Source organism: Ptychodera flava, chromosome 8, assembly GCF_041260155.1.
Source record: "Ptychodera flava strain L36383 chromosome 8, AS_Pfla_20210202, whole genome shotgun sequence".
Taxonomy (NCBI): Eukaryota; Metazoa; Hemichordata; class Enteropneusta; family Ptychoderidae; genus Ptychodera; species Ptychodera flava.
The window spans coordinates 10,858,252-10,882,328 of NC_091935.1; the positions used below are offsets into that span (position 1 = coordinate 10,858,252).

General features: G+C 35.3%; 1 protein-coding gene across 1 annotated transcript; it reads left to right on the forward strand.

Annotated features, from left to right (window-relative positions):
• The first annotated feature begins 552 nt into the window (after window positions 1-552).
• On the forward strand, window positions 553-24,077 carry LOC139139509 (receptor-type tyrosine-protein phosphatase alpha-like). Its single transcript, XM_070708422.1, is given in 19 exon segments — window positions 553-609; window positions 1,374-1,456; window positions 1,986-2,091; window positions 2,257-2,347; window positions 6,263-6,339; window positions 7,825-7,861; window positions 8,247-8,348; window positions 10,188-10,283; window positions 10,286-10,302; window positions 11,371-11,528; window positions 12,023-12,158; window positions 14,976-15,125; window positions 15,661-15,754; window positions 16,203-16,279; window positions 16,553-16,687; window positions 16,860-17,009; window positions 18,310-18,461; window positions 19,503-19,638; window positions 20,376-24,077. Coding segments are annotated over 19 exon segments (1,959 nt in total). The 3' UTR covers window positions 20,481-24,077.

Sequence of the window (24,077 nt, forward strand, 5' to 3'; positions counted from 1 at the left end):
ATTAGTATGTGCAGCAGTTTTCATCACATTTGATGCAGTTATTTCGGAGTTACATGACTAATTATAAGACTTCATGAAATATGCAAATGAGCTACTTATCAACTTGACACTGCTCAATGTTTCTTAGTACAATCGGATATTTATCAGATCAAATCTGTAGCAAGTTTCATCAAATTTAACGCTGTAATTCTGGAGTAATATCACTAATTACAAAGTTCATCAAATATGCAAATAAACCCTTAATTAATTTCACACAACTAAATGCTCTACAACCCAATTAGATGTCTGTCGGATCAGTATCTGCAGCAGATTTCATCACATTTGATGCAGTTATTTTGGAGTTATATCACTAATTACAAAACTTCATAAAATATGCAAATGACCTATTTGTTAACTTCACACTGCCAAGTGCTTCTCGGTACAATTAGATATTTATCAAACAATACTGTACCAAATTTCACTGACTTGGGTGCCGTAATTGCAGAGTTATATACCTAATTACAAAGTTCATTAAATATGCAAATGAACCCTTAATTAATTTCACACTACTAAATGCTTTACAACACAGTTAGATATCAGTCGGATCAGTATCTGCAGCAGTTTGACACAGTAAAACATCCAATGCGGTCACAAAGTTGAGTATTTTGATTAAGAAAAGCAGAATTCTGTCTCATGTTTCACAATTAAATCTCAATATTCAATCGATTTTATCCAATTATCACAACACATGGCTGATTTCAAATGTATCGGAGATGATTTTTGCCAGTTGGTTCTTTATTTCATGCCTCAATGTGAGTGCAAATCAGTGCATTGATTTGAAAAGGAACATCCAGGGAGTTAACAAGATGGTGAACTATGTACTGACCGGTCTCCATGGTTACCTGGTCAAGTGAAACCCTTCGATGTTTTCAGTGTCAAAGTAGATGCTTTACACTAGCTCTAAATATCCATGCGCGCACTGCCATTTTGACTTTGTTAAAATCTGTCTGACGCTGGTCGATAATGGTAAAATTATTTGAAAATGCCCTGCCTCTAGCTAAATGTCATATAGCATGAACTGTGAAGAGGCATGTAATAAAAATATTATTGCAGCAGCCTGAATACATGGGTTTATGTGCCCTTGCAGCAGGAGACAATTGCCCTCCCGGCGTTGAGCAAATTGTCACCTGCTCTCGGGCAGATAAACCCATGTATTCAGGCAATAATATATAATATGAAAGTGTGACTGTTAGATTCCATCTGCACAGCTCCCCTTCCCGGATTTGGAAAACTTTTCTGTTGCAATCAACAAGAGTTTGTTATTTGGTCAGGTTTTCAGAACTCACCTCCACATTTTTTGTAATTTTCAGACGCATGAAAAAGAGGAATGAGAGCAGACATGGATCCAACAGAAGTGGTATGCGCATGAGATCATTTTCTCAAATGGGCAAAATGAACAATGGTTTCAATGTTCAAGGTAATGATGAGGTAGATACTTTGTTTCAGAAAGAGACAGTACATGTATCTGTTTTTTGTGACACTCTTTTGCCCATGCTGCAATAGTATCAACTCATACTTGGCAAACAAAACAACGAGAACGCTTCTTAAAGAGACAAAGTCAGCCATTTTTCATGAATTTTGTTTGATGCAAGATACTACTTATTTTGTTTGACATGTTGAAAGATATGAATGAATGGATGACCATCATATATTCGACCCCGGTTTTAGACACGATACATGAAACCATGGCAAAAATTATTTAATGGTCATAACAGTTAAGTATCTTGCATCAAACAAAATTCATGAAAAGTGGCCGACTTTGTCCCTTTACTGTTATACATTAGATAAATTAATTATACATTTCAGTCTTCAAAAAAGCATTGTAACACTGTATGTCAGTCCATACAAATCTTTCATAATCATACTTTATTATACACAAGATGAAGCTTTTTCATTTAAATGTAAAAAAAATTTAGCTTAAAATAATCAACTTTTTTCATCCATAGCAGAGGAAACTGTCCACTCTACCCTGCAATTCCCAATGAAAGTCTACCCCAGGTGTATGCTGAGAAACATGCAAATGATAATGCTCTCTTCAAAGAAGAATATGACGTAAGTCACCAATTATTTGTTGCCAGGTTTCAAATTCTTTGAAGATTCTGAATGCCAAATGTGTCTCTTATGACATGCAATTCTGTTTTGTGAGATGAAGACAATCTTGAAGTCTTTAGATTTCATCTTGGATTCTAATGTTCTCTTTGCTCTTCTTAACCATAGGACCTTCCTCGATCTTCACGCCCTGTGACAGTTGAAGCTTCAAATAAACCAGAAAACAAACCAAAGAACAGATATATCAACATCCATGCATGTAAGTATCCTCTAACATGAACAGTAAAATTAATCATGTGCCTGTATGTCAAGGGCATGACTTTGAATTTTGATTTATTATCTAATATATTCTAGATATTGGACTATAATCTTAAGGTAGTGTGCGCCTCGAAAGTGAAAGACTAATACTTTTGCTGAAACTTTTGTTCCCAAATGACTCTTTCAACCATTCTCTTACCAAATCACTAAAAAAAATCAGGGGTCATCGTGCAAAGTTTTGCACTAGTGAAATAAATTACTCAACATTTTTTTGAATTTAGGCACTGATACTCACCCTTGAATTTGAAATTCAAAGTGGCCGCCATCCCTGTGTTAACTCTATGGGCTAAAAATACAATTTTGGATTTTCGAAAAACTAAGACGGTGAAAGTTTTTCTTTCCCCAACAGCTTTAAAATTAGCCCCCACAATTGGTAGATCAGAAAGAATTCAAGAAATTGAGAGTCCCAATATCTGTCCCTTAGGCACGTTCTACCTTTAGCATTAATTATAAGTACTAGTACCAGTGACTTTGCTAAGTGGATAACTAACGCATAGACAGTAGAGGTTCCCCCTCTACTGTCTACGCCTAAAGTAATTCATAGTTACATGGGGGTGCTGCTTGTATAGGCAATGCCATATTTTTAGCTCCCATAGCCATATGTATATATGGCAATGGAAGCTATTCTTATAGGCTAGGGAAATGTCTGTATGTCTGTATGTCTGTATGTCTGTCCGTCAACATCAAAAACTCAAAAACGCTGTACATTTCATCTTGATATTTGGTGTGTACATGGATGATGGGCTGTAGATGAGATTTTGTTCAAATGAAGTTGTCATTGCCAAAAATATGCAAATTAAGTGAAAAAATGTGAAAAACAGTCAAAATTGAAAAAACTCAATAACCACTGAGCAGATTACATGAAAAATTAGCATGTAAGTACTTTGGGCTGACATGAAATGATTGTGCACATCTTGGGTCAGTATCTTGGACTATTTTTCATGAATTTTTTTGTAATTTTCTCCCATTTTTGGTCAAAAAATCTCCTGCTCTGAAACCACAAGTCCGATTGATTTGAAACTTGGTATGGAAGTGCATAGGAGTGACCTTTCCCAAATTTGGGCAAATCGTGGTGAAATTTGCATATTTTTAGTTTACACGTCCATAGACTCCCATGTATAAGGCAGATCTCCATAGACTCCCATGTATAAGGCCACGAAAAATAAAAATTTAGTTTCTCATCGTATTCATATTGCAAAAAGGATGCAGTGACACAATTTTTAGTCCCCACGGATGAAGTCCAGTGAGCTTATAGATTGGGTCATGTCCGTCTGTTCGTCCATCCGTGAGTCCATCCGTTCACGCAGATATCTCGGATATTTTGACAAAATGTCACGTGACCTCGGTGACCTTTGACCTCAAATATACATATTTGTCCATAACTCAGTAACCACAAGTGCTACAGCCTTCATGTATGGTATGATGGGACAGCTTATGACGCCACATATTGCACCTCATTAAGTATGCGCATATCTAATTTTGAGCGAGCCAATAGAGCTAGAGGTCTGATTTTTGGTATATAGGGATAACTTAGCAAAACAATTTTTTTGACAAAATGTCACGTGACCTCGGTGACCTTTGACCTCAAATATACATATTTGTCCATAACTCAGTAACCACAAGTGCTACAGCCTTCATGTATGGTATGATGGGACAGCTTATGACGCCACATATTGTACCTCATTAATTATGCGCATATCTAATTTTGAGCGAGCCAATAGAGCTAGAGGTTTGATTTTTGGTATATAGGGATAACTTAGCAATACAATTTTTTTGACAAAATGTCATGTGACCTTTGACCTCAAATATACATATTTGTCCATAACTCAGTAACCTTAAGTGCTACAGCCTTCATGTATGGTATGATGGGACACCTTATGATGCCACATATTGTACCTCATTAATTATGCGCATATCTAATTTTGAGCGAGCCAATAGAGCTAGAGGTCTGATTTTTGGTATATAGGGATAACTTGCAATACAATTTTTTTGACAAAATGTCACGTGACCTCGGTGACCTTTGACCTCAAATATACATATTTGTCCATAACTCAGTAACCACAAGTGCTACAGCCTTCATGTATGGTATGATGGGACAGCTTATGACGCCACATATTGTACCTCATTAATTATGCACATATCTAATTTTGAGCGAGCCAATAGAGCTAGAGGTCTGATTTTTGGTATATGGGGATAACTTAGCAAAAACAATTTTTTTGACAAAATGTCACGTGACCTCGGTGACCTTTGACCTCAAATATACATATTTGTCCATAACTCGGTAACCACAAGTGCTACAGCCTTCATGTATGGTATGATGGACACCTTATGACGCCACATACTGTACCTCATTAATTATGCGCATATCTAATTTTGAGCGAGCCAATAGAGCTGGATGTCTGATTTATGGTATATAGGGATAACTATAGAAGAAAATTTTTTGACAAATGTCATGTGACCTCGATGACCTTTTACCTAAAATATATGTTTATTTCAATAGTAAGTAACCACAAGTGCTATGTCCTTTGTATTTAGTAGGATGGGAGACTTATGACAACACACTCTTTACCTCATTAATTATGTACACATCTAATTCTGGGCAAGCGAATAGAGCTAGAGATCTGATTTTTTGGCATATAGGGATTAATTAGCAATATAATTTTTTTTTTCAAAATGTCATGTGACCTCGATGACCTTTGACCTTGATTATACATATATATGCATATTTCAGTAACCACAAGTTCTATACCCTCCAATTTTGATAGGATATTAGACCTTAAGATGTCACATCTTGTACCTCATTTATAATGCGCATATGTATTTCTTGGCTGGCCAATACTGCTAGAGGTCTGATCTTTTTTCCCGATTTAGAACCATAACTTAGACATGCCTCATGTGTTTCAATTGGGAACAACGACATAGACCTATGTGCCCATAGATCTCAACATATACACTCCAGCGATACTTCTTAATGACCACATTTTCCTGCCCATCAAGACTAATACTCCTATTACAAGTGGGGACTATGTCATTGTAAATGACTTGTTGAGTTAATGGTTGTATCACAGTATTCGATATATCTAATTCTGTATTTTTTCCATTTATATTCTGAATAATTACATTAAACATATTTCACTGTCTCCAGTACATTTTATTTAAGTATTTTCACTTCATGCACTTTATCCCTTTCACACATGTTCAAATATCTGACCAGAGAACAAACACTAAATAGTCCAGGATGGGAGCTACAGTGTCATTGACGCTATTTTTAGTTCATTGCGATTGAATATACATGTGTGTCAGACAGAAGTGTGACCGTTTGAACATTCATGAGACTTTTGAAATGATCGCTTTTGAATTAGGCCTTTGTCAATCAAGGAAAGCCAGTACAGTAATGGCCAGTAATGGCATGTACCGGTAGATCTTGACTGCCATGAAAGTCAGTAAATATGCTTCAAATTTGCCAATATTTTGCTCAAAACTTATCTTTTTATTACAAAATTACTCATCCAGCAGCCTTCATGTTTGGTCTGTAGGTTCTTGCAATTTGTTTCATTAAGATTTGATCCTTTTGAGTATATCTTTTGCGTTTGTTTTGTAAAATTCTCTTTTCAAAATTACTTGACCTGTTTTTTAAAAAAATCAGAAAAACAGTTAAAGTTGTCTTCATGTTTGAAAATAAATTGTCATTCTTAGATTCAGACCTTCTTAATAGTACAGATTGAAATCACTGACACTTGCAATTTTGTCCTGTCATTAAAATATGTACTTTTGGGATATAAATGTAAGTATTTCAGCACTGTGACTGATGATGACTTTGTTTATAAAACTATCATCGTTCATTTCTTTTGTATAGATGACCAAAGTCGAGTCAAGTTAAGTATATTAGATGATGATGAAGACACTGACTACATAAATGCATGTTATGTTGATGTAAGTATGTGTGTATCATATAAAAACAGTATTTTGCGGCTTTTAGAAAAGTCTTTGCCAAAAAGGTTTAACTGGGAATTAAAATTGACCATGTTACAAACAAACCCACGTGCACAAGCGCGCATGAAAATGAATGTATTTCCATACATGCTTGTCCACACAGGCTTGTTTCTATGACAATGGCATGATCTTTTGGTGCACTGGGTCTGTAGAACACATCACATCCTATTAATGCCCGAGTAGAACTACTGCAAAAATATGGAACTATGACTCAGGAAAGAGACTTTAGAAACAGGAAATCGAGATGAAAGTTAAAAATATAATAAAACTATTATCAAAAGCAGACATAAAATCAAATACATGTAGTCAATTTACAAACTAATGCTATCTTGTAATTTCATTCAACAATTATGCATCGTTTATTGATAATGTGCTTTCACTTTCAATATTATCTGTGAAACCAATTTTTTATCAGTAAGGTCCATATTTTTGCCATGTCGAGGACCTTTGTAACAAATTGCTTGGAAATTTTGGTTCTATGTGTCACAAGAAGACTTCAGAATGAAAGACATGTTTTGATTGTGTTCGTGAAAACTGCTATCGGAACTCCTTGGTTTTCAGCTTTCCTACGTTTTATCCTTTACTGTTACATGTAATTTTTGACTCTGTCTTTTATTGATGCAGTTCTTCAACATGTAAATATGAGAATCATCCCAGGTTTTCTCTTTTATGGTTCAAGGAGTACAGCTGCTGTTTTTTCTCCATCTAAATAATTCTTGTGTTTAGTATTTTCGGCCTATAACTTCCACATATAGCCATTTTGTGAAACATACATTACTAGTAGTTGATTTCATGAGTTTGGAGTTATTTATTTTTAAGTTATTTATTTGATTTATTTTATGTGATGATTAAATGTGGAATGTGAAAGCAAAAAATAGGAAGTACTTTTAATATGAAAACAATAATCCTTGTTTGAGCTTCCCATCAGTTTGATCCCATGATTCAACAAATATCACTGTTTCTGACCTGTTTGTACACAGAACTATTTATACAACTGGGGTAAAAATACGAAGATAATAGAAATATGTCAAAATTGCATTGTAGAAAATGACCTTTTTGTTCAGAACAACCAATTTTTCTCAAATTAGTGAATTTGTCAAAGAATTACAGCTTCTAGTGTTTTCACTCAAGTTTGAGAAGATAGGTAAATTGTGTTGGATCCCTCGTACCATTTATGTCATCCTGTCATATTGTGAGGGAAACTCCTGTAACATAACTAGGGGGAACCTGGAAAAGTCTACCTAGGTAACGGCTATGATAAAAGCACTGAGCTTCTTGGCCACTGTCTTTTGTGAAACTCTGTATGAAATGTAAAGTATGGTCTTTACTGCAACTACATGTACACCCTCAGCAGTATAGCTCTTTCAATACATGTCCGCAGGGCTTTTCTCTGATCGCAAACATTTTCCCCTTTCATCATTTCAGGGATACAAGACATCTGACAAGTTCATAGCTGCTCAAGGTAAGCACTAATCAATTTATTGTCATACCATTACAATTCCGCATTTGCATACATTTGTATAAACAGACATGCACATCTTGTAATCAATATGTTTTATCAGGTTTTATCCATGTGGTAAAAAAATTTATTGTAATGACCAGTTAAACCTCTCCCTGTTGTAGGAATGAAACATGCATGAATTGCTGTAACGGATTATTTTGTGTATGAAGTCCACGCTTGAAATGTTGTCACCTTATATCTCTGCACTTTTAGCACTCAACTCTTACATTTTGATTTCACACCCCTTTCAACAGGCTTTCAAAAAATGAATCAATCAGCCTTTTGATTTTTGAGCATGAGAATTCATCAGCCAAACATTTTTCTTCATAATGGTTTTTCATTGTAGGACCAAAAGAAGACACAGTTGATGACTTCTGGAGAATGGTCTGGGAAAAGAAAACTCTAACTATTGTCATGGTAACCAAGTGCGCTGAGAATGGCAGGGTGAGTATCAGTGCCCGGTAGCCATGGTAACCTTCCAAGTCATTTATTACCAGTAGTGCACTACTGTTCAAAAAGTTTAAGGGAAAGGTCAGTTTGATTTTGGAAGCAACTTTATATTATTTCCCAATTGTTATGGCACAGGTTCTTTATAAGCTTAAAGGGGAAATTTACCCAGAATTTCTTAGGTAATCAGGTCGTTATTTAGTGAAAAATAAACAAAATAGCGTTGGTTTCATTCACTTTCACTTGCGTGTATTAGCGTAGTGGCCACAAGCTGAACGCATGGAAACGGAAGTTACGCAGCAAACTTGCTGTCACATCGGGTTCAAAGCGAGGTCACTTATAACCTAGCTCTTCTACGCCAAGTGGAGTACGCGTACGCGGTACGCAAACCTCAGCGCTCGACTGAAAATCATAATGGCGAAGATAATTGGTAATAACTTCAAACCTGAACGAGCAATCGATGATCCAAGACTGACATCGTCAGAAAGTTACAGCGACTCGAGTTCGGAAAGTGACTATTCTAGCTCCGATGACGAAGTTCAAATTACTCTCGGCGATCAATCATGCCTGTCATTGTCAACCCAATCGCTGTGAAATCATGCCGACACCGAAGTAATGCCAATGCTCTAAAGAGATCGACATTAATTCTAAAAGTGCAAGCATTTTTAATGTGTTACAGAACACCCTGATGTAGCCATGATTAGTCTAGAACCAGCGGTCCTGTCTACAGCGTTCCGTTTCTAGTGCCTGAGCGTACGCACAGTCCCATATGTACAAGCATTTTTTACATCCATGGTACAAGCAAAGCACTTGGGGCTGAATATGCCCCGGGCAGCCATGATTAGTCTAGAACCAGCGGTCCTGTCTACAGCGTTCCGTTTCTAGTGCGTGAGCGTACGCACAGTCCCATATGTACAAGCATTTTTACATCATGGTACAAGCAAAGCACTTGGGGCTGAATATGCCCCGGGCAGTTTTCTTTTAGGCTAGTAGTTCAGTAGTTGGACTTGCAACTTTTGCTAAAAGCAGCCCTTCTCAAAGTGGTATTCACAGAAAACTGTATTTCTGCTCGACTTAAACATCGACACCTGGTGCTTGGCCCCTATATTCTGTAGCCATTCTATACACTACAAGTGGAAAAGCTTACAGTTGCACACGTCGACTACTTCAATGACCAATGTTTACGACGTCACTTCCGGTATTTTAGTACACTGCTGTTTGTTAGCCAGTGAGTGAAAGTGAATGAAATCGACTCGAAAGCCTTTCAATGACCATATCAGTTTAATATTCCTAAATTAATTTTCAGGGTATATTTCCCCTTTAATCTGAAAATGAATTTATTACCCTTTGAGTGCTGTTATTTTCTCCCGCCAAAATTTTAGTGCAAAATTTTACCAATTTTTATGAATTTTTCAATAATCTTTTGATAATTTTGGACCAAATGGACACCACATTTCATTTGCTACAGTTTTTTCTCAAAATTTTGGCAAAAATCTGAGAAAAATTGACTGGGGTTTATTTTATAAAGGGACAAAAATAGACTTTGGCGCTCAAAGGGTTAACTTAAACTCTGAAAGGAAAAATAAAGGACTAACAACATTGAAAAGGTCATTCAGAATTGAGGGATTGACATCTGCACCCCTAAACTTACATTTAAGTGTTTCACCTCTGGTATTTGGGCATACCTTTTACTGCTTAACGTATTCACATGTGAATTGACAGATTCTTGTATGAGGAATAAACTGTCGGTTGGTTTATTCTCCACACAATTTTTAAATACTGGAGACTTTGAGTGAAATTTTTCATGTGAACAAGTTGTATTTTTTTGAAACCACAGGAGAAGTGGCCCAGTACTGGCCTGACAGTGGCACTGAAGAGTACGGTGAAATAGAGGTCACATTTGAGGAAGTGACAGCCTTGGCTGACTATCATATAGAATATTCTCAGTCTGTCATGTAAGGTTTCGCTTCTTCATAATGTCACATATTATTATACATTTCCTGAAGATATTATTGTAACATTTCCCTATATGACATCTTGAGTATTCTGTATGTTGGAAATGTGTAGATAAGTGATTATCTTTATACGCTATTTTCCTTTTTGCTGTCATGTTTTACCATGTCCATAGCATGTGCTATACCAAACATAATTTTAAAGTCTTAGAAAAGAGAAAATTTGGCCAATAAAAAGAATGTTTAAAAAAAACATCTGAATGTGACCAAAGTTTAACTAAGATTTAATTAAAAAAGAATCTTCGACGAACTTGTTGTTGACTTTGGTTGTAAGAGGAACCATTATCTTTAATTTGTAGCACTCCAGAACAGGAAATTTCTGACACCGTTTCCTCAAGATAACTTTACCTCTTTTCTCTCACTGATATCATACTCTAATCTGGTAACAGTTTGATCCAGACGAATAGCTCTGTCTGAGAGGGATAACAATTTATCCATTTCCCATGACTGTGTACATGATACTTCTGCCACACTTTGCTGTTTTTGTTACATATCCTTCCAAATGACTCACAATCCTTGTTACTTAATTTAGTATGCCTGTTCCTTTTAGACAGTCTCATTTACTGAGTATAGTGCTTTCATACATAAGTAACGCAATGTTTAACCTGTTCACCCCCAATTCCCTGTAAACAGGTCCACAATCACCATTGTTAACACTGGGTTTGGACCAAACCATGGTGATGAAAGGGTTAAAATGCTTGTTGTAGTTGCCTATATGAAGTTAATGCAGCAAAAAAACAACCATCTCTACCTTCTACAAGCAGTAATGGGCAGTCATACTACTCTCTGTTAAGATCTATGTATCTCGATGGATAAAAATTAAAAGAGTTTCTGTTATTTTAACCTAGCCTACTTGGTATTGTAGCAGTGTCAGGTTTTCCTTCAATTGTCATCAGTGAGTAGTGTTCTTCAATAGCTTGATATTCTAAGCTTCCTTTCTGTATGTCTGCTTTGAGTGAATCGTGTCTAAAGTGAAAAATATTTTGCTTTTATTATTACCCACTGTCATAGCTGTCTGACGAAAATGAGAAACGGAAAATCACCCAGTTACACTACACCAGCTGGCCTGATTTTGGTGTCCCTGGATCACCCATCGGAATGTTGAATTTCATCAAGAGGGCCAGAGTCATCAACCCAGCTAGAGCTGGTCCAATGGTTGTCCATTGCAGGTAGAAATTATAGCAGAAACATTTCTTACTGTATTTATACTATCATGTCTCAAAGTTAGGAAGTGATTTCCATTGTACATATTACTAACCATCCTGCCCAACTCAATTCCTAGGCATCGGATGCCCAAGGCTGTCAATAACTCTACTACAGAGGATAATCACCTGGAATGAAATGTTTGGTTAGGTTTTAGCTCTAAATGATGGGGCTAATCTCTTTAAAAAAGATCAATGTACATTGAATAAGTTCCTGTTTACAAGTAATCAGCCTTGACAGATTGCTGTACCATCTGACCCTGTGAGCTTTCTGACCTAATTTGTTATCTTATTCAACATCTATCGGACCTACAACTCCCTTTTACCTGATTTGATCTTGTCTGTCTGTTCCAATCTCTCAATTTTTCATATGCTAATAAAAATTCAGATCATTGCAAAGCTGTTTTTCACGATAAAGTTTCCATGCAGTGTTTTGAAAGTAATGCTTATTAATCTTTCAGCGCTGGTGTTGGCCGCACTGGCACATTCATTGTACTGGATGCAATGATGGACATGATGGCTGCAGAGGGTAAAGCTGATGTATTTGGCTTTGTCTCAAAAATCAGAGGGCAGAGAAATCACCTTGTTCAAGCAGATGTGAGTATTATCATTTTTCATAACATGCAAAGTACTTGTGCTTATCTCTATGTTCATTAGATTTATGGTAGATCATCCTACTTATGGGCACAGAAAGCCAACATTTTTACCTCCCATTTGCCATACATATATGGCAATGGGAGGTTATATGGTTGAAAAAAGTCTGTATGTGAGATGTCTGTCTGTATGTATGTATGTATGTATGTATGTATGTATGGATGTCTGTCCGTCCAACGCAAAAACTCAAAAACCGCTGCACGTATTGAGCTGATTTTTGGTGTAGTGATGCCATATATGATGTAGATGGGCCGTTGTTAAAATGAACTTTTAGGCCCATAGATATGCTAATGAGGTAGAAAAAAAAGCGAAAATGGTCAAAAATCAATAACTCAGGAGCTACTCATCTGATCATTGTCATATTTGGGTTTTAGGTACCTTGGGCCCAACTCATTTAAACATATAGATTTGATGTCAATATTTGATGCTTTCTATTTTTAATGATTTTTTTTCTTTTTTTGCCATTTTAGTAAAAAATCTTTCCTCTTAAACCAATGGTTGGATCGCTTTAAAATTTGGCGTGCGGGTACCTTGTGAAAACTCAAAATAGAATTCATCAAAATTATGGCACAATTTGCATATTTTATTTTGGGCAATTTTTGCCATTTTTGGTTAAAAAAAATCTTCTTTGAAACTGTGTATGCCATTACTTTCTAATTGGATGTGCAGGTTCCTAGGAGTGACCTGAAGATGACTCTGTGAACTCAAGCTGAAATTTGCAAATTTTGTGGTACTTTTTGTCATGCTATCAAATTTGGTACATAGGTGAAATGTAGTAGGTCATTCATTTAAAGTCAAGCAGATTATGATTGTGCTGTTCCAGTTGAGGTGCTATTTATAGGAATGATGCAATGTTAGACTGTAATTGATGTTTTAACTGAATTTGACTACATTGTATGTACTTCTTGTACTGTATAAACCCTATCAATTCACCCAGAAAAAAATAATTCATAAGATTTTAAATAATTGAATAATGAGGATATCAACAAAGCCAAAATAATTTTAGTGTAGAATTATTAGAATGTTCAACTTTTTGACAGTTCATGGTGAAACGCTTACCATCTTGGGGGATTAAAACATGTAAAGGCAACCTTTCCTGAATCCCAACTTTGACATATTCTGAACTGTCATATATTGTGCTCTGTATGTTGTCTAAAAGAAATTGCTCATAATAGTTTGTCATGATAGGTTGGTCAAATAAATAGAGATAGAGAAAGTTCCAATTTCCATTTATGGTTGACTTGGTAAGGATAAAATAAAATTACTTTTTGAGGAAAAAATAGAGTGATCAATTAAAAAGTGGTCAAAGTAATAGGGTTTTTATGGTAAAGCTGGACTGTAAGATTCCTCATGTGCTATTTATAGCAATTATGCAATCTGTGTAAACCATGCAATGAAAGTGTTACATGATTCCTTATAATGCTTTTGATGACCTTGAACTTCTTAAGTTGCAAACATTTGTCTCTTCTGTGTGCTTTCTCTGAGTACCTACAGGCTCAACTTATTCAACAGAACTTACTTGCAATGTTAATTTGAAAGTTAAAATGTGCTTGTTAATAGGATGAAATGCTGATAAAGATAACCAGCTGAAGATCTTAATAACTAGACAGATATGATTTTTTTAATGATGTAAATGTTGATAAGCGAGTTTTGTTTACTTTAATTAGAATGTAATTAACTCTCATTTATATTATTATAAGCAGTAGTATCAAGTTGATCAAGCTAATATTGACAAGTTGGTCGGCTGTTGGAGGTTAAAAGCTGTAAAAATAAATGTATGCATGTCTATCTGTTTGTCGTCTGTCTGTCTGTAGAGACCCGCATTTTTTGGAGGGTCTATGGTCTGTCTGTATGTATGTATGTAAGTATATATGTATGTTAGTTATTATGTGCGGATGTATGTCTGTCAACATTAAAAACTCCTAAATCGCAGCACCTACCATCTTAGTATTTGGTGGACAGGTGCATCGAGGGGTGGAGATGTGAATTTGTGAAATAAACATGTCAATGTCAAAAATATGCAAATGAAGGGGAAAAAGGAAAAATCCTGCAAATTGCTAAAACTTTAAAACCACGGGCCAGATTTGGTTGAAACTTGGTATACAGGCTCTTTATAGTGACTTAAGTTACATTTCTTCAAATTGTGGTGAAATTTTGAAAGTTGTATTTTTTGGGCGATTTTCCTGTTTTTTGTCAAAAAATCTTTTCTGAAAGCACTCATCCCATTGCCTTGAAAACTTGTATGTATGATCCTAGGGTTGACCTTTGTCAGATTTGTTCAAATTGTGGTGAAATTTTGACATATGTATTTTTGGGGCAATTTTTCCTTTTTTCGGTCAAAAAATCATTTTCTCCCAAAGTATTTGTTGGATTGCTGTAAAACATGATAGTCTTGATCCTAGGGTTGTTTTCTGTCAGACGTTTAAAAGTCATTATGAGATGGAGCGTTTCATATTGCTGGGGTATAAGATTAATTTGGACTTGCAATGGAATTTTCTTAGTCAACCTGTAAGAATGCAATGTCATGTGTGTACTAGTAGTTAGTATCTCTGCAAAATGGGAGGACAGTGTCATTGACACTATTTTTAAGGTCATCTTGTAAAAATGCTTTGTTTGACCATTTATTTAGAAACATACAATATAAGCTGTTGATCATTATGACAAACCAAACATTTAACAATTTTTGCTTTATCCTGTTTAGAGGTAGAATTTGAATTCATGATTGATAAACAAAATGGTTTTATTTTTGTGTCATAATAGGTGCAGTATGTGTTTATCCATCAAGCCTTGGCTGAACACCATCTCTATGGAAACACTGAGATTGATGTTGGCAACTTGCTCATTCACTGGCAGAAACTCAGCAAGAAACTTCCCAACTCTGACGTGACTGGCCTGGAGGATGAGTACAATGTATGTAAAGCATAATGGCTTTGGCCAACTTTTACACTGAACACAAAAACAATCCAAAGTATTTAGAGTAACCCATGACAGTGTCTTGTTTGCCTAGAACTGACCTCATTGTATCTGGTTGAACCCTAATATTGGTAAACCAGTCATATTATCAGATTACGGTGCGTAATTCTCTTATCAAAGCATTGGCAGGATGTCGAATGGCCTGGATCAAGGAAGTACAAATGGCAGGAAGTACCTGCAGTGTTACTATCTCTGAAAACCAGACATAAAAACTCATCTGTGTATTACAGTAACTATACTTCCACCGCTAGTGCAGGGAAAATTGTAATTCAAACAAATCTTGCTGCAAATTATGGTGTCTGTTTACATGCATATTTTTAAATAAATGAAAAATATTGTTTTCATATTTTTAGTGACATCATTGTTGTATCATACAATAATTTTTGAAGTTGTCATTACAACTGTTTAAGTTTGTATATTCTTCCTCTTATTATTATGTTAATTATTTACATATCTATCAATTTATTTATAGAAATTGATCAACACTGCTGTGGAAAATGTTGTTATCGCCGAGGCCAATGAAGAAGCCAACCGATCCAAAAACAGGGTTGCCAATACTGTACCCTGTAAGTATCTTCATTTTGCTGTTTGCACATGAGGGGTATTTGAGTCAAACTAAATAAAAGGTCTGACAAAAAAGCTTTAGTTAGTGTGTATGGAATAGGAAACATATATACCGGTACATGTATGTATGGTGAACAGAAAAAACCTTTCAAGACATGAAAACCACAAAAAAAATTTAATTTTCTTTTTACCTGAATGATACTCAATCCTGAACTTGAGTGACAGCCTTAGATACCCCATACATACATTAAAGAATAAATGAGAAAAAATAACAAAACAGTTCTGGAATCATTGGCAAAATTGACAAAAAAGTGATGTTCTACAAATCTGCATCTATGTGCAGAAATAGATATTCACTAAGTCAAAGTGACATTTATGTTAAATTACAGATTATACACGGCTAATTCTAGGTATCCATAACTTTCTGTATGTTTTCCTTTTTGTTTACAGATGAAGCAAATCGGTTCAAATTAATCAGACTAATTGGCAAGGAGCATTCAGATTACGTAAATGCATCTAGCATTGATGTGAGTATCATAAAATGTTGTTTTCTACATATTTAATCTAGTATTTAATACAACAGTCACTGCTCCAATGACAGATGAGGTCTTGATAATCGCTATAACATATCAATTTATGAAGAGGTGTGATAGAAGCTAGGGGTTTGTACAATCCAAAGACTAGTAAACAATAGAATCACCGTAGACACTGTGAAGATGATCCTGTGAGATCTTGGAAGATGTCATTGTGGTACAGGTTTTCTGCCACATTCACTCACTTCATGTCATGGTATTTCACAGGGCTACAGACAGAAGGGGGCTTATATCGCAGCACAAAGTCCTCTTCCCAACACATTGGAAGATTTCTGGAGGCTGATTTGGGAAAGCAGAACGGGTTCCATCGTCATGTTGACAAACTTAGTAGAACGAGGACAGGTAACACGGTTAACAAAACGTAGATGTGTCCAGCAGAAACTTTTTTAATTTTCCACTGATATTTTCAATTTAGATTTTTACAAACAAGCTATTTGATAGTTTTACATGTCCATCATCTATACATGTTTCTAAATTTCCTTGAGTTTAAATGCTCATTCATACGTCATTGCAGCCTAAGTGTGAACTGTACTGGCCACAAGAGGAGAAAGAGGATGAAGATGAAGAACAGCCTACAATGTATGGAAACTTTGCAGTGATCAAAAAGAAGGAAGAAGACTACACAGCATATACTATCCAAGAATTCTTTGTCACAGACACAAAGGTAGTCTACTAAGTACAAACATATCTCTTCTCCTTGGCTACACTAGTAAGCCAGTTTATCCCAGACTGTGCCGTGATTTTAATTTTTTTGGCAGTTTCAGGTTTGAACAAGTCTCTCTGTATGGGCCCAACAGTATGTGTCTACTTGGTGCTGCCTTTACACATGCCTCATTTACATATTGGCATAGTCCCAGTGGTCAAAATGGATACTTTGCTCTACATGTATGTGTGACTCCGTTTACATAGGCATGTGTATTTTTGTATCAACAGTCCATGATCACATCTCTTTTCTGGCTGGCATCATATTCTGTTGTGAGCCCAAATTAGAATGTCAATCATGCACCAGTTTGTGATTGGTTGTAAATTTTATCCCTCAGGGACAGGGAACTGTGAAATAAAATATCAATCATACAAAAATTGGTATGTACCGGTATGCAGCCAACCAGCAAGAGCTTCAAAAACATTTTGAATACAAATACTCTCTGGTCGTGTGACTTCAACTCTGAAGTTTTGTGTAATGACACAAATGTTTCCTCCTTAAATGCCCGTCCCTAGTTTTGGTCACTTTGGGCTTGAGAAATTCTGCAATTAGGCAATGTTTCAAATGTACTGCACATGCTTGAATTTCTGGGGTATATGGTTATACTTACTAAATACCGGTAGATTTTGATGCTAAAAGCTTGATGACCATGATTTACTGATTAATAGCTTATTTGCATATTTAATGTAATTCTGTAATCATGCTGTATGTCAAAGGTTAATCCACTGAATGTCATGGGACTTTAAAGCTACAGCAGCTATACTTACTTTGAGTCATGCTGGAAGTTGACGGGTGTGATGTATCGTAATGAAATAATTTACATATTTAATGAATATTCGTAATTAAGCCATAAACATAACTATATGGAGTGATTTGATCAGACTTCCAAGGTGCATTTGACATACTTTTTCCGTATGTGAAAAGTTTAATTAGCATGACATGTTCATATCATACCTACATTTCGTCAACATATCAGAATTCGGTAATTTGCATAATGACTCATTCTATATAGACCAAATATCAAAGCTGAATACTCTGAATTTGTATGAGTACAACATTGAGGAATGACCTGTGCTTATCTCAAATATAAATATGATAAGGTACATCAAGTTTGTTTATAGGATACTCAAGTATGATAATGCAGTTTTTGTTATTTTTGTTTCCATACCATGTTTCTAATACATTCCTTTTGGCACCAGGTGTCCACCTTACTGTCACTTTGGTTATACTCAGTATCTGTATGTTTCATTTCATTCCAAAGGGTGGAGAGACACGCACCATTCGTCACTTTCATTACACTGAGTGGCCAGAGGTCGGTGCACCAGAGAGAGGAACTGGTTTGATTGAGATGATGGGACAGATACAGAAACAACAGCAGCAGACAGGAAACAAACCAATACTTGTTCACTGCAGGTACAATATCATCATAATGTACATACTCTGATGTGTTTGAACATTACTGATAAATATTTGAGTTTGCATCTAGATAGTCAGCCGGTATATATTGTAAATGTTCTGGTGCATCTGCAATATGACCCTTTTAACAGCGAGTTACACTTACATGAGCAAAAAGTTAAGCTCCAGATTTCTGCATTTTTAAATTATTACCACTAAACTTTCCTTTGATTGCTGTAATTTTTCCCCTAAAAAATTTCAGTGCAACATTTTACCACTTTTTTTGAACTTTTCTGTAATTGTTTTGATAATTTTGGACAAGGTGGACTTGACATTTGACTGGCTATAGTTTTTTTATCATAATTTTGGCCAAAAATCAGAAAAAAAATCAACTGCTTGGGTATATTTTATAAAGACAACAAAAATCAACTCACAAAGAGTTACAAGCAAACTAGACATTATGTTCATGTACAAGTTCTCATTTCTTACTCTTTTGTCACTCTGGCTCTTCCAAGAACACATAGATGTTTTTATAGAGACCTCCTCAGCCTTGCATTGTAAATTAGATTACAATGTGATATTGGGTCAAGAGAATAGCAGGAGAATAAAAGTCTTAAACAAATAATTTAGTGAAGTTCCTGAAAGTATTGCAAATTGACCTCAGCTATCTAGAAAGAACAGCATGACTGAAAATAGATACACTGATCGCCTAAGCGTTGCATTATACTTTTGATTGGCATGTGATATCAGATCAGGAAAATAGTAGGAGAAGAGAAGTCTTTTGTAATTTTGTGAAGTGTATTCAAGCATGTTCATAAACATTTTTGTCACTCTTAAAAGAACAGCATGACTAAAAAAAAAAAAGCTGTTTACATAATCATCAGAATATTGGTTTTATTTCATTTCCACCAAAAGATTAAATTTCAGATATTAAGGACAAATTCATGGTGAAGTGAAGGTTACATTAAACAAACACAGGAAGCAGTTGTGTGATATTGATGTAATTCTCCCTAGAAATATGAGACTATAGATAAGTAAGGGTATTTGTTGCACTTGCAGCACTGGAGGTGGAAGGACTGGTGTGTTCTGTGTCCTTAGTACTGTTATTGAAAGAATCAAAGCGGAGGGTATTGTGGACATCTTCCAGACATACAAAGTGTTGCGCCAACAGAGACCAAACATCATACAGAGCATTGTGAGTAGACAGCTTCATAAGCATAATCTTCTATTCTTAAGTCTTCTGAATATATAAATGTGAAACTTTTGTCATCTATTTAGTCTTTGTGTGTCTTCTATTTTCTTGTGGTGCTCCATCCAGGGAGTTGAATTTGTACTGTTCAGATGCATGTGTACACAGGTTGAATACATGTAATGGGGAAAATCATTGACAAGCAGTAAACTTCTGTAAGAGCAGGAATCACTTTACAACAGTAATGATGCATGGCCTATTAGCCTCGGCAGGCTGCACTTACTCATAGTAGAATACCAAGTATTTTAGCATGTCTTAGACTGTAGACCATGATGGCAGAAACAAGAAAAGAAATTAAGAAAATATTTCCAAAAGTTACGGTTACTAGGCCTGCATTCAGCTTGTGTTTGGTTTCTACCACTAGAGAGTGCTGGTACATGTAACATAGGATATTACATGTTGATTACAATCTGTGTTTTGCAAGGTCACCAAAAGGAAGGCAACAAAGGCAATGTTACAGACATTGATCAATTCCTACAGATTGATGATATCAGAAACACACATTCAAACCTTGTTGTCCTAAACCTTCGTGAATTTTTAACCTTTTAGGTACATGTAATAATTTTGTGTCAACGGGATGAATTAAATCTTCATGTAGTTTTAAATGGAATCAATACATGTGATATTTATGAACAATTAAATATGAGTTTATATCTAAATAAATCTTTTCTTTTGATACACAGGACCAGTATCACTTTGTGTACAGGGCAGTTATGGATTACCTAGACTCCTTTGATTCCTATGATAATTTAAATAAACAACTGGAGGATGTCAAAAGGAATGCATAAGAGATATGCATCACAAATCTCTGCTACCGCTGCGTTAGCATCAAGCACCAGCCCTCTTTGTGATATTTTCACCAGACCTTCCCTTCAGTTTTGATGTTGCATACAGAACTACTGGATGAGTTGTATATGCAAATATATTGGTCACAACAAAACCATCGGAAGAAATTGACATCGGGGATCATGGTATCAGTGAAAGAGAATGGCTATACACATATTTACTTGTGATGAATTAGGAAAGCATTTGCTTCAATATTAACTTAGGTATGACCAAACTATGCAGTTCCTTTGACAATCAGTGTCACATGTGAGAGGTTATATGCTTTAAGCCTCCAATAGTCTTTTGCCCAAGCAGTGCTTGCAATTGTATACAGATACATTTTAATCAGGACTTGTATTCATAGAGGTAAATATTATACAGAAATTATTATTTACCAAGTTAATGATTGGCGCTGTTAATATTTACAACAATGCCATGCTAATGTAAAGAAAAGTGTGTTACAACCCAAGTAGTGATTATTTCAGTGAAGAGTTAAAAATCAGCCATTCTTTGGAGAATAATAATGTTTTAGAGCTTACCAAGAAATGGGCCTTGATATTACATAAACAGTTTTTAAAAAATATTAAATTTACAATATTAGACCTTTTACTCACATCTGTCATTTATTCGTCGCGGAATGACATAATTCTCAGTTGGGAGGCTAGACTTTAGAAGTTTAGAAATGAGGATAATAAGGCTAACAAGAGGGTCTTTTTCAAATATTACTCGAAAGTATCAAGGCACCTTGCATTTTGTATGAAGTTCAGTGAATACAAGTTTATCACAGTATTTGCACCTCAGTCCTAGGTAATTTTAAATTTGAGGACTTCCCTTGAAAAATCCCAAATATGTTTTTATCAACTCGTACTGTTTCTCAACTGAAATGTGCCAATGTAACTGTCATCCAAACAACGTGTGATTGCGATTCATTTGATGTCTTCACACATCTCAATTTTTTGATCAAACATTCCTCCTCCTATCAAAAAAGAATATTTTCAAGATAAAATTTACACTCTACTGATTTTCCCAATCAACACTTTCAATGTTTTCCAGCAAATTTAGAGTAATACACACTTGAAAAATTAAATAAAATTTAAAACTCTATCATTAACCTTTGACATTTCTATCTAAATGCCTAGTCATTGCATGGTACATTAAATAACCCAAGTGAATATATATTATAAGGTTTTTAAAATGTTGAAAATGAATGTAAAAAAAAGATATCCAGTGTCATTTACAAGTATAGTGTGATGTCTTTCTTGACTTTTGAATATTTGGAATTGGTAGGTTTCTTATTTTCATATTTTGCGACGTTTGCTTTATTTATAACTTTGTAGATAGCATTGAGGATTTATACAGCATCCAGATGAGGTAGAGTTGTGAACTTAAACCATGGATTTTGTCTTTCTTTGATGTATATCGGTGATCTTGTCTTTCTTTGAAGTATATTCGGTGATCTATTTTTGCAAAACAACAACCTTGTCATGAATTAGTGTTTAGACAGTGCAATTAGTGACACAGCCAAATGAAATGATATGAAATTGCTTTATGGAGCCCAGATTTCAGGACTTGTCAGGCAAAATGTATTTATGAAATGTATGACTTATTGAACTGCTAATAGTGGTGCAATTCTTCTGCTACCAAACTAGCTAGCTTGAGCCTTTTATGAATAAAAAATAAAAGGACAGGTTTGCATAAAACTCTAATCAAAGCCAACGCATTGGTAAAATGTGATAAGTTAACAATATTGAGACTGTCAACTCAAATGTCATTGTGTCTTGATTCAATCATTTGTATTGTTATATCTTACGGATTTGATTATTTCATAATGTGTTTTTTAATCATCTCATTCTCTGCACATTGCTCTGAGGTAAATTGAAATGATCGGTTATTTGTCAGTAATTGTTTTTACCCCTTAGTTTCTTATTGCAAGGCATTATGAAACAAGTAACCATTGTCCTGAAGGAATAACCTTTGAACTACAGTACAAGTTCATAGGTGACATTTCAGTGAATATAAAACACTATGACAGCGTCATGACAACTCATACTTCGAATTTCCTCTTTGAAGTCATAGATTCAACCTCTATTCAAATTTTTCCCAACAAACTAACTTAAAAGGCTGGCCCTTTTTGCATTGATTGCTATAGCAATATTTTTAGTAATATAATTAATATTAACTAACAAAATGCCAATTTAAATAGTCAGTTAAGGTACTTTTCCTTACACTGTTAATAATGTTGCAGTTTTCATTGGAACTATCAATGAAATATTATGGACTAATCTATGATATTCATGGCAGTGTGTTGAGTTGATTTAGGTGGCATTGTTGTCATGCATATTTTTAAGAAAGTACATGTTAAATATATTTTACTAACCACAGGGTGTCTATTTTTTTGTCATTATGCGTATGATATTATTATTTTTCAAATATTCAATTTGCAATGCTTTAGTCATTGGAGATGTTTTTTTCCTGTTAGAAGGCTTTGTGCTCGTTGCCTTGCATAAAGCTCTAGTAGATTTTGGTGCTGATAAAATATTCATAGAATTAGGGTTTTTGTAATGATGATATGCAGAAAACTGTACTAAGGGCAAGAAGTGTGTGATTTTATGTCACACTTCGGAGTGTTCCATGTTACAACTTCTGACAAACTTTCAGTATTCAATCAAATTTGCCAAATGATCGGAACAGGAGAGCTAATTTTTTGTGATTGTCCGCCAGACAAAAATTGGTAACACCTTGCAAAATAAAATGCTTTTGCCTGTTGAATCAAGTTATATCTAAATTGTTATACATGCGAGTGCAAGTATGCTCTTGTAAATTTATAGGTAGAGCTGCCAACACACTTTAATGAGGTCATTTTAATATGCACATTATTTCCCATACCAACATCATCTGGACTGAAAGATTCAGTCGTGTGTGGGCGCTCTGGCGCACTGCGACCTGCGACCCTTTACTACGACTGCAGTGAAGGCACACTGTGCTTTGCCGCGGCAAACTCAAAAGAAAAAAAGTACCTCCACAACTGACATTTCAGACTTCTCAAATATGTAAATCATGGTAGTGTAATTTGAATATTCATCACGTTGGCTATTCACGTACATAATGACCATAATGAGTGAGCAATGTGGGCGGTCTTGTTACCCAACATACTGTCAATTAACTCATTCCTGTATTATATGATTGGTTCCAACAAAATTTTGTTGGAGAACAGGATTTTAACAGTGTGCCTTCAGTCATAGTAAAGGGTCGTAGGTCACAGTGCACCGGAGCGCCCGCACACGACTGAATCTTTCAGTCTACAACATCATTGAATTGATGTTCTACAAATAACATCTATGTTGTCAGCTGTGAGCCTGTTGGAAACTTTGCTTCTGTTTGTAAACCAACCAGGTTAGCCACACTCTGCCAAGAAATGGTCTTCAATTCTTCATCTGTAGTCTATGTAATATGCTTTGGCTAATCTAAATTTTCAATTTTTATGAAAATATCAGTTGTATCCTTGTTCTTTTCATGTCAGTTTTATTTCTAAATATCAATTCAGCTACTTATTTATTCAG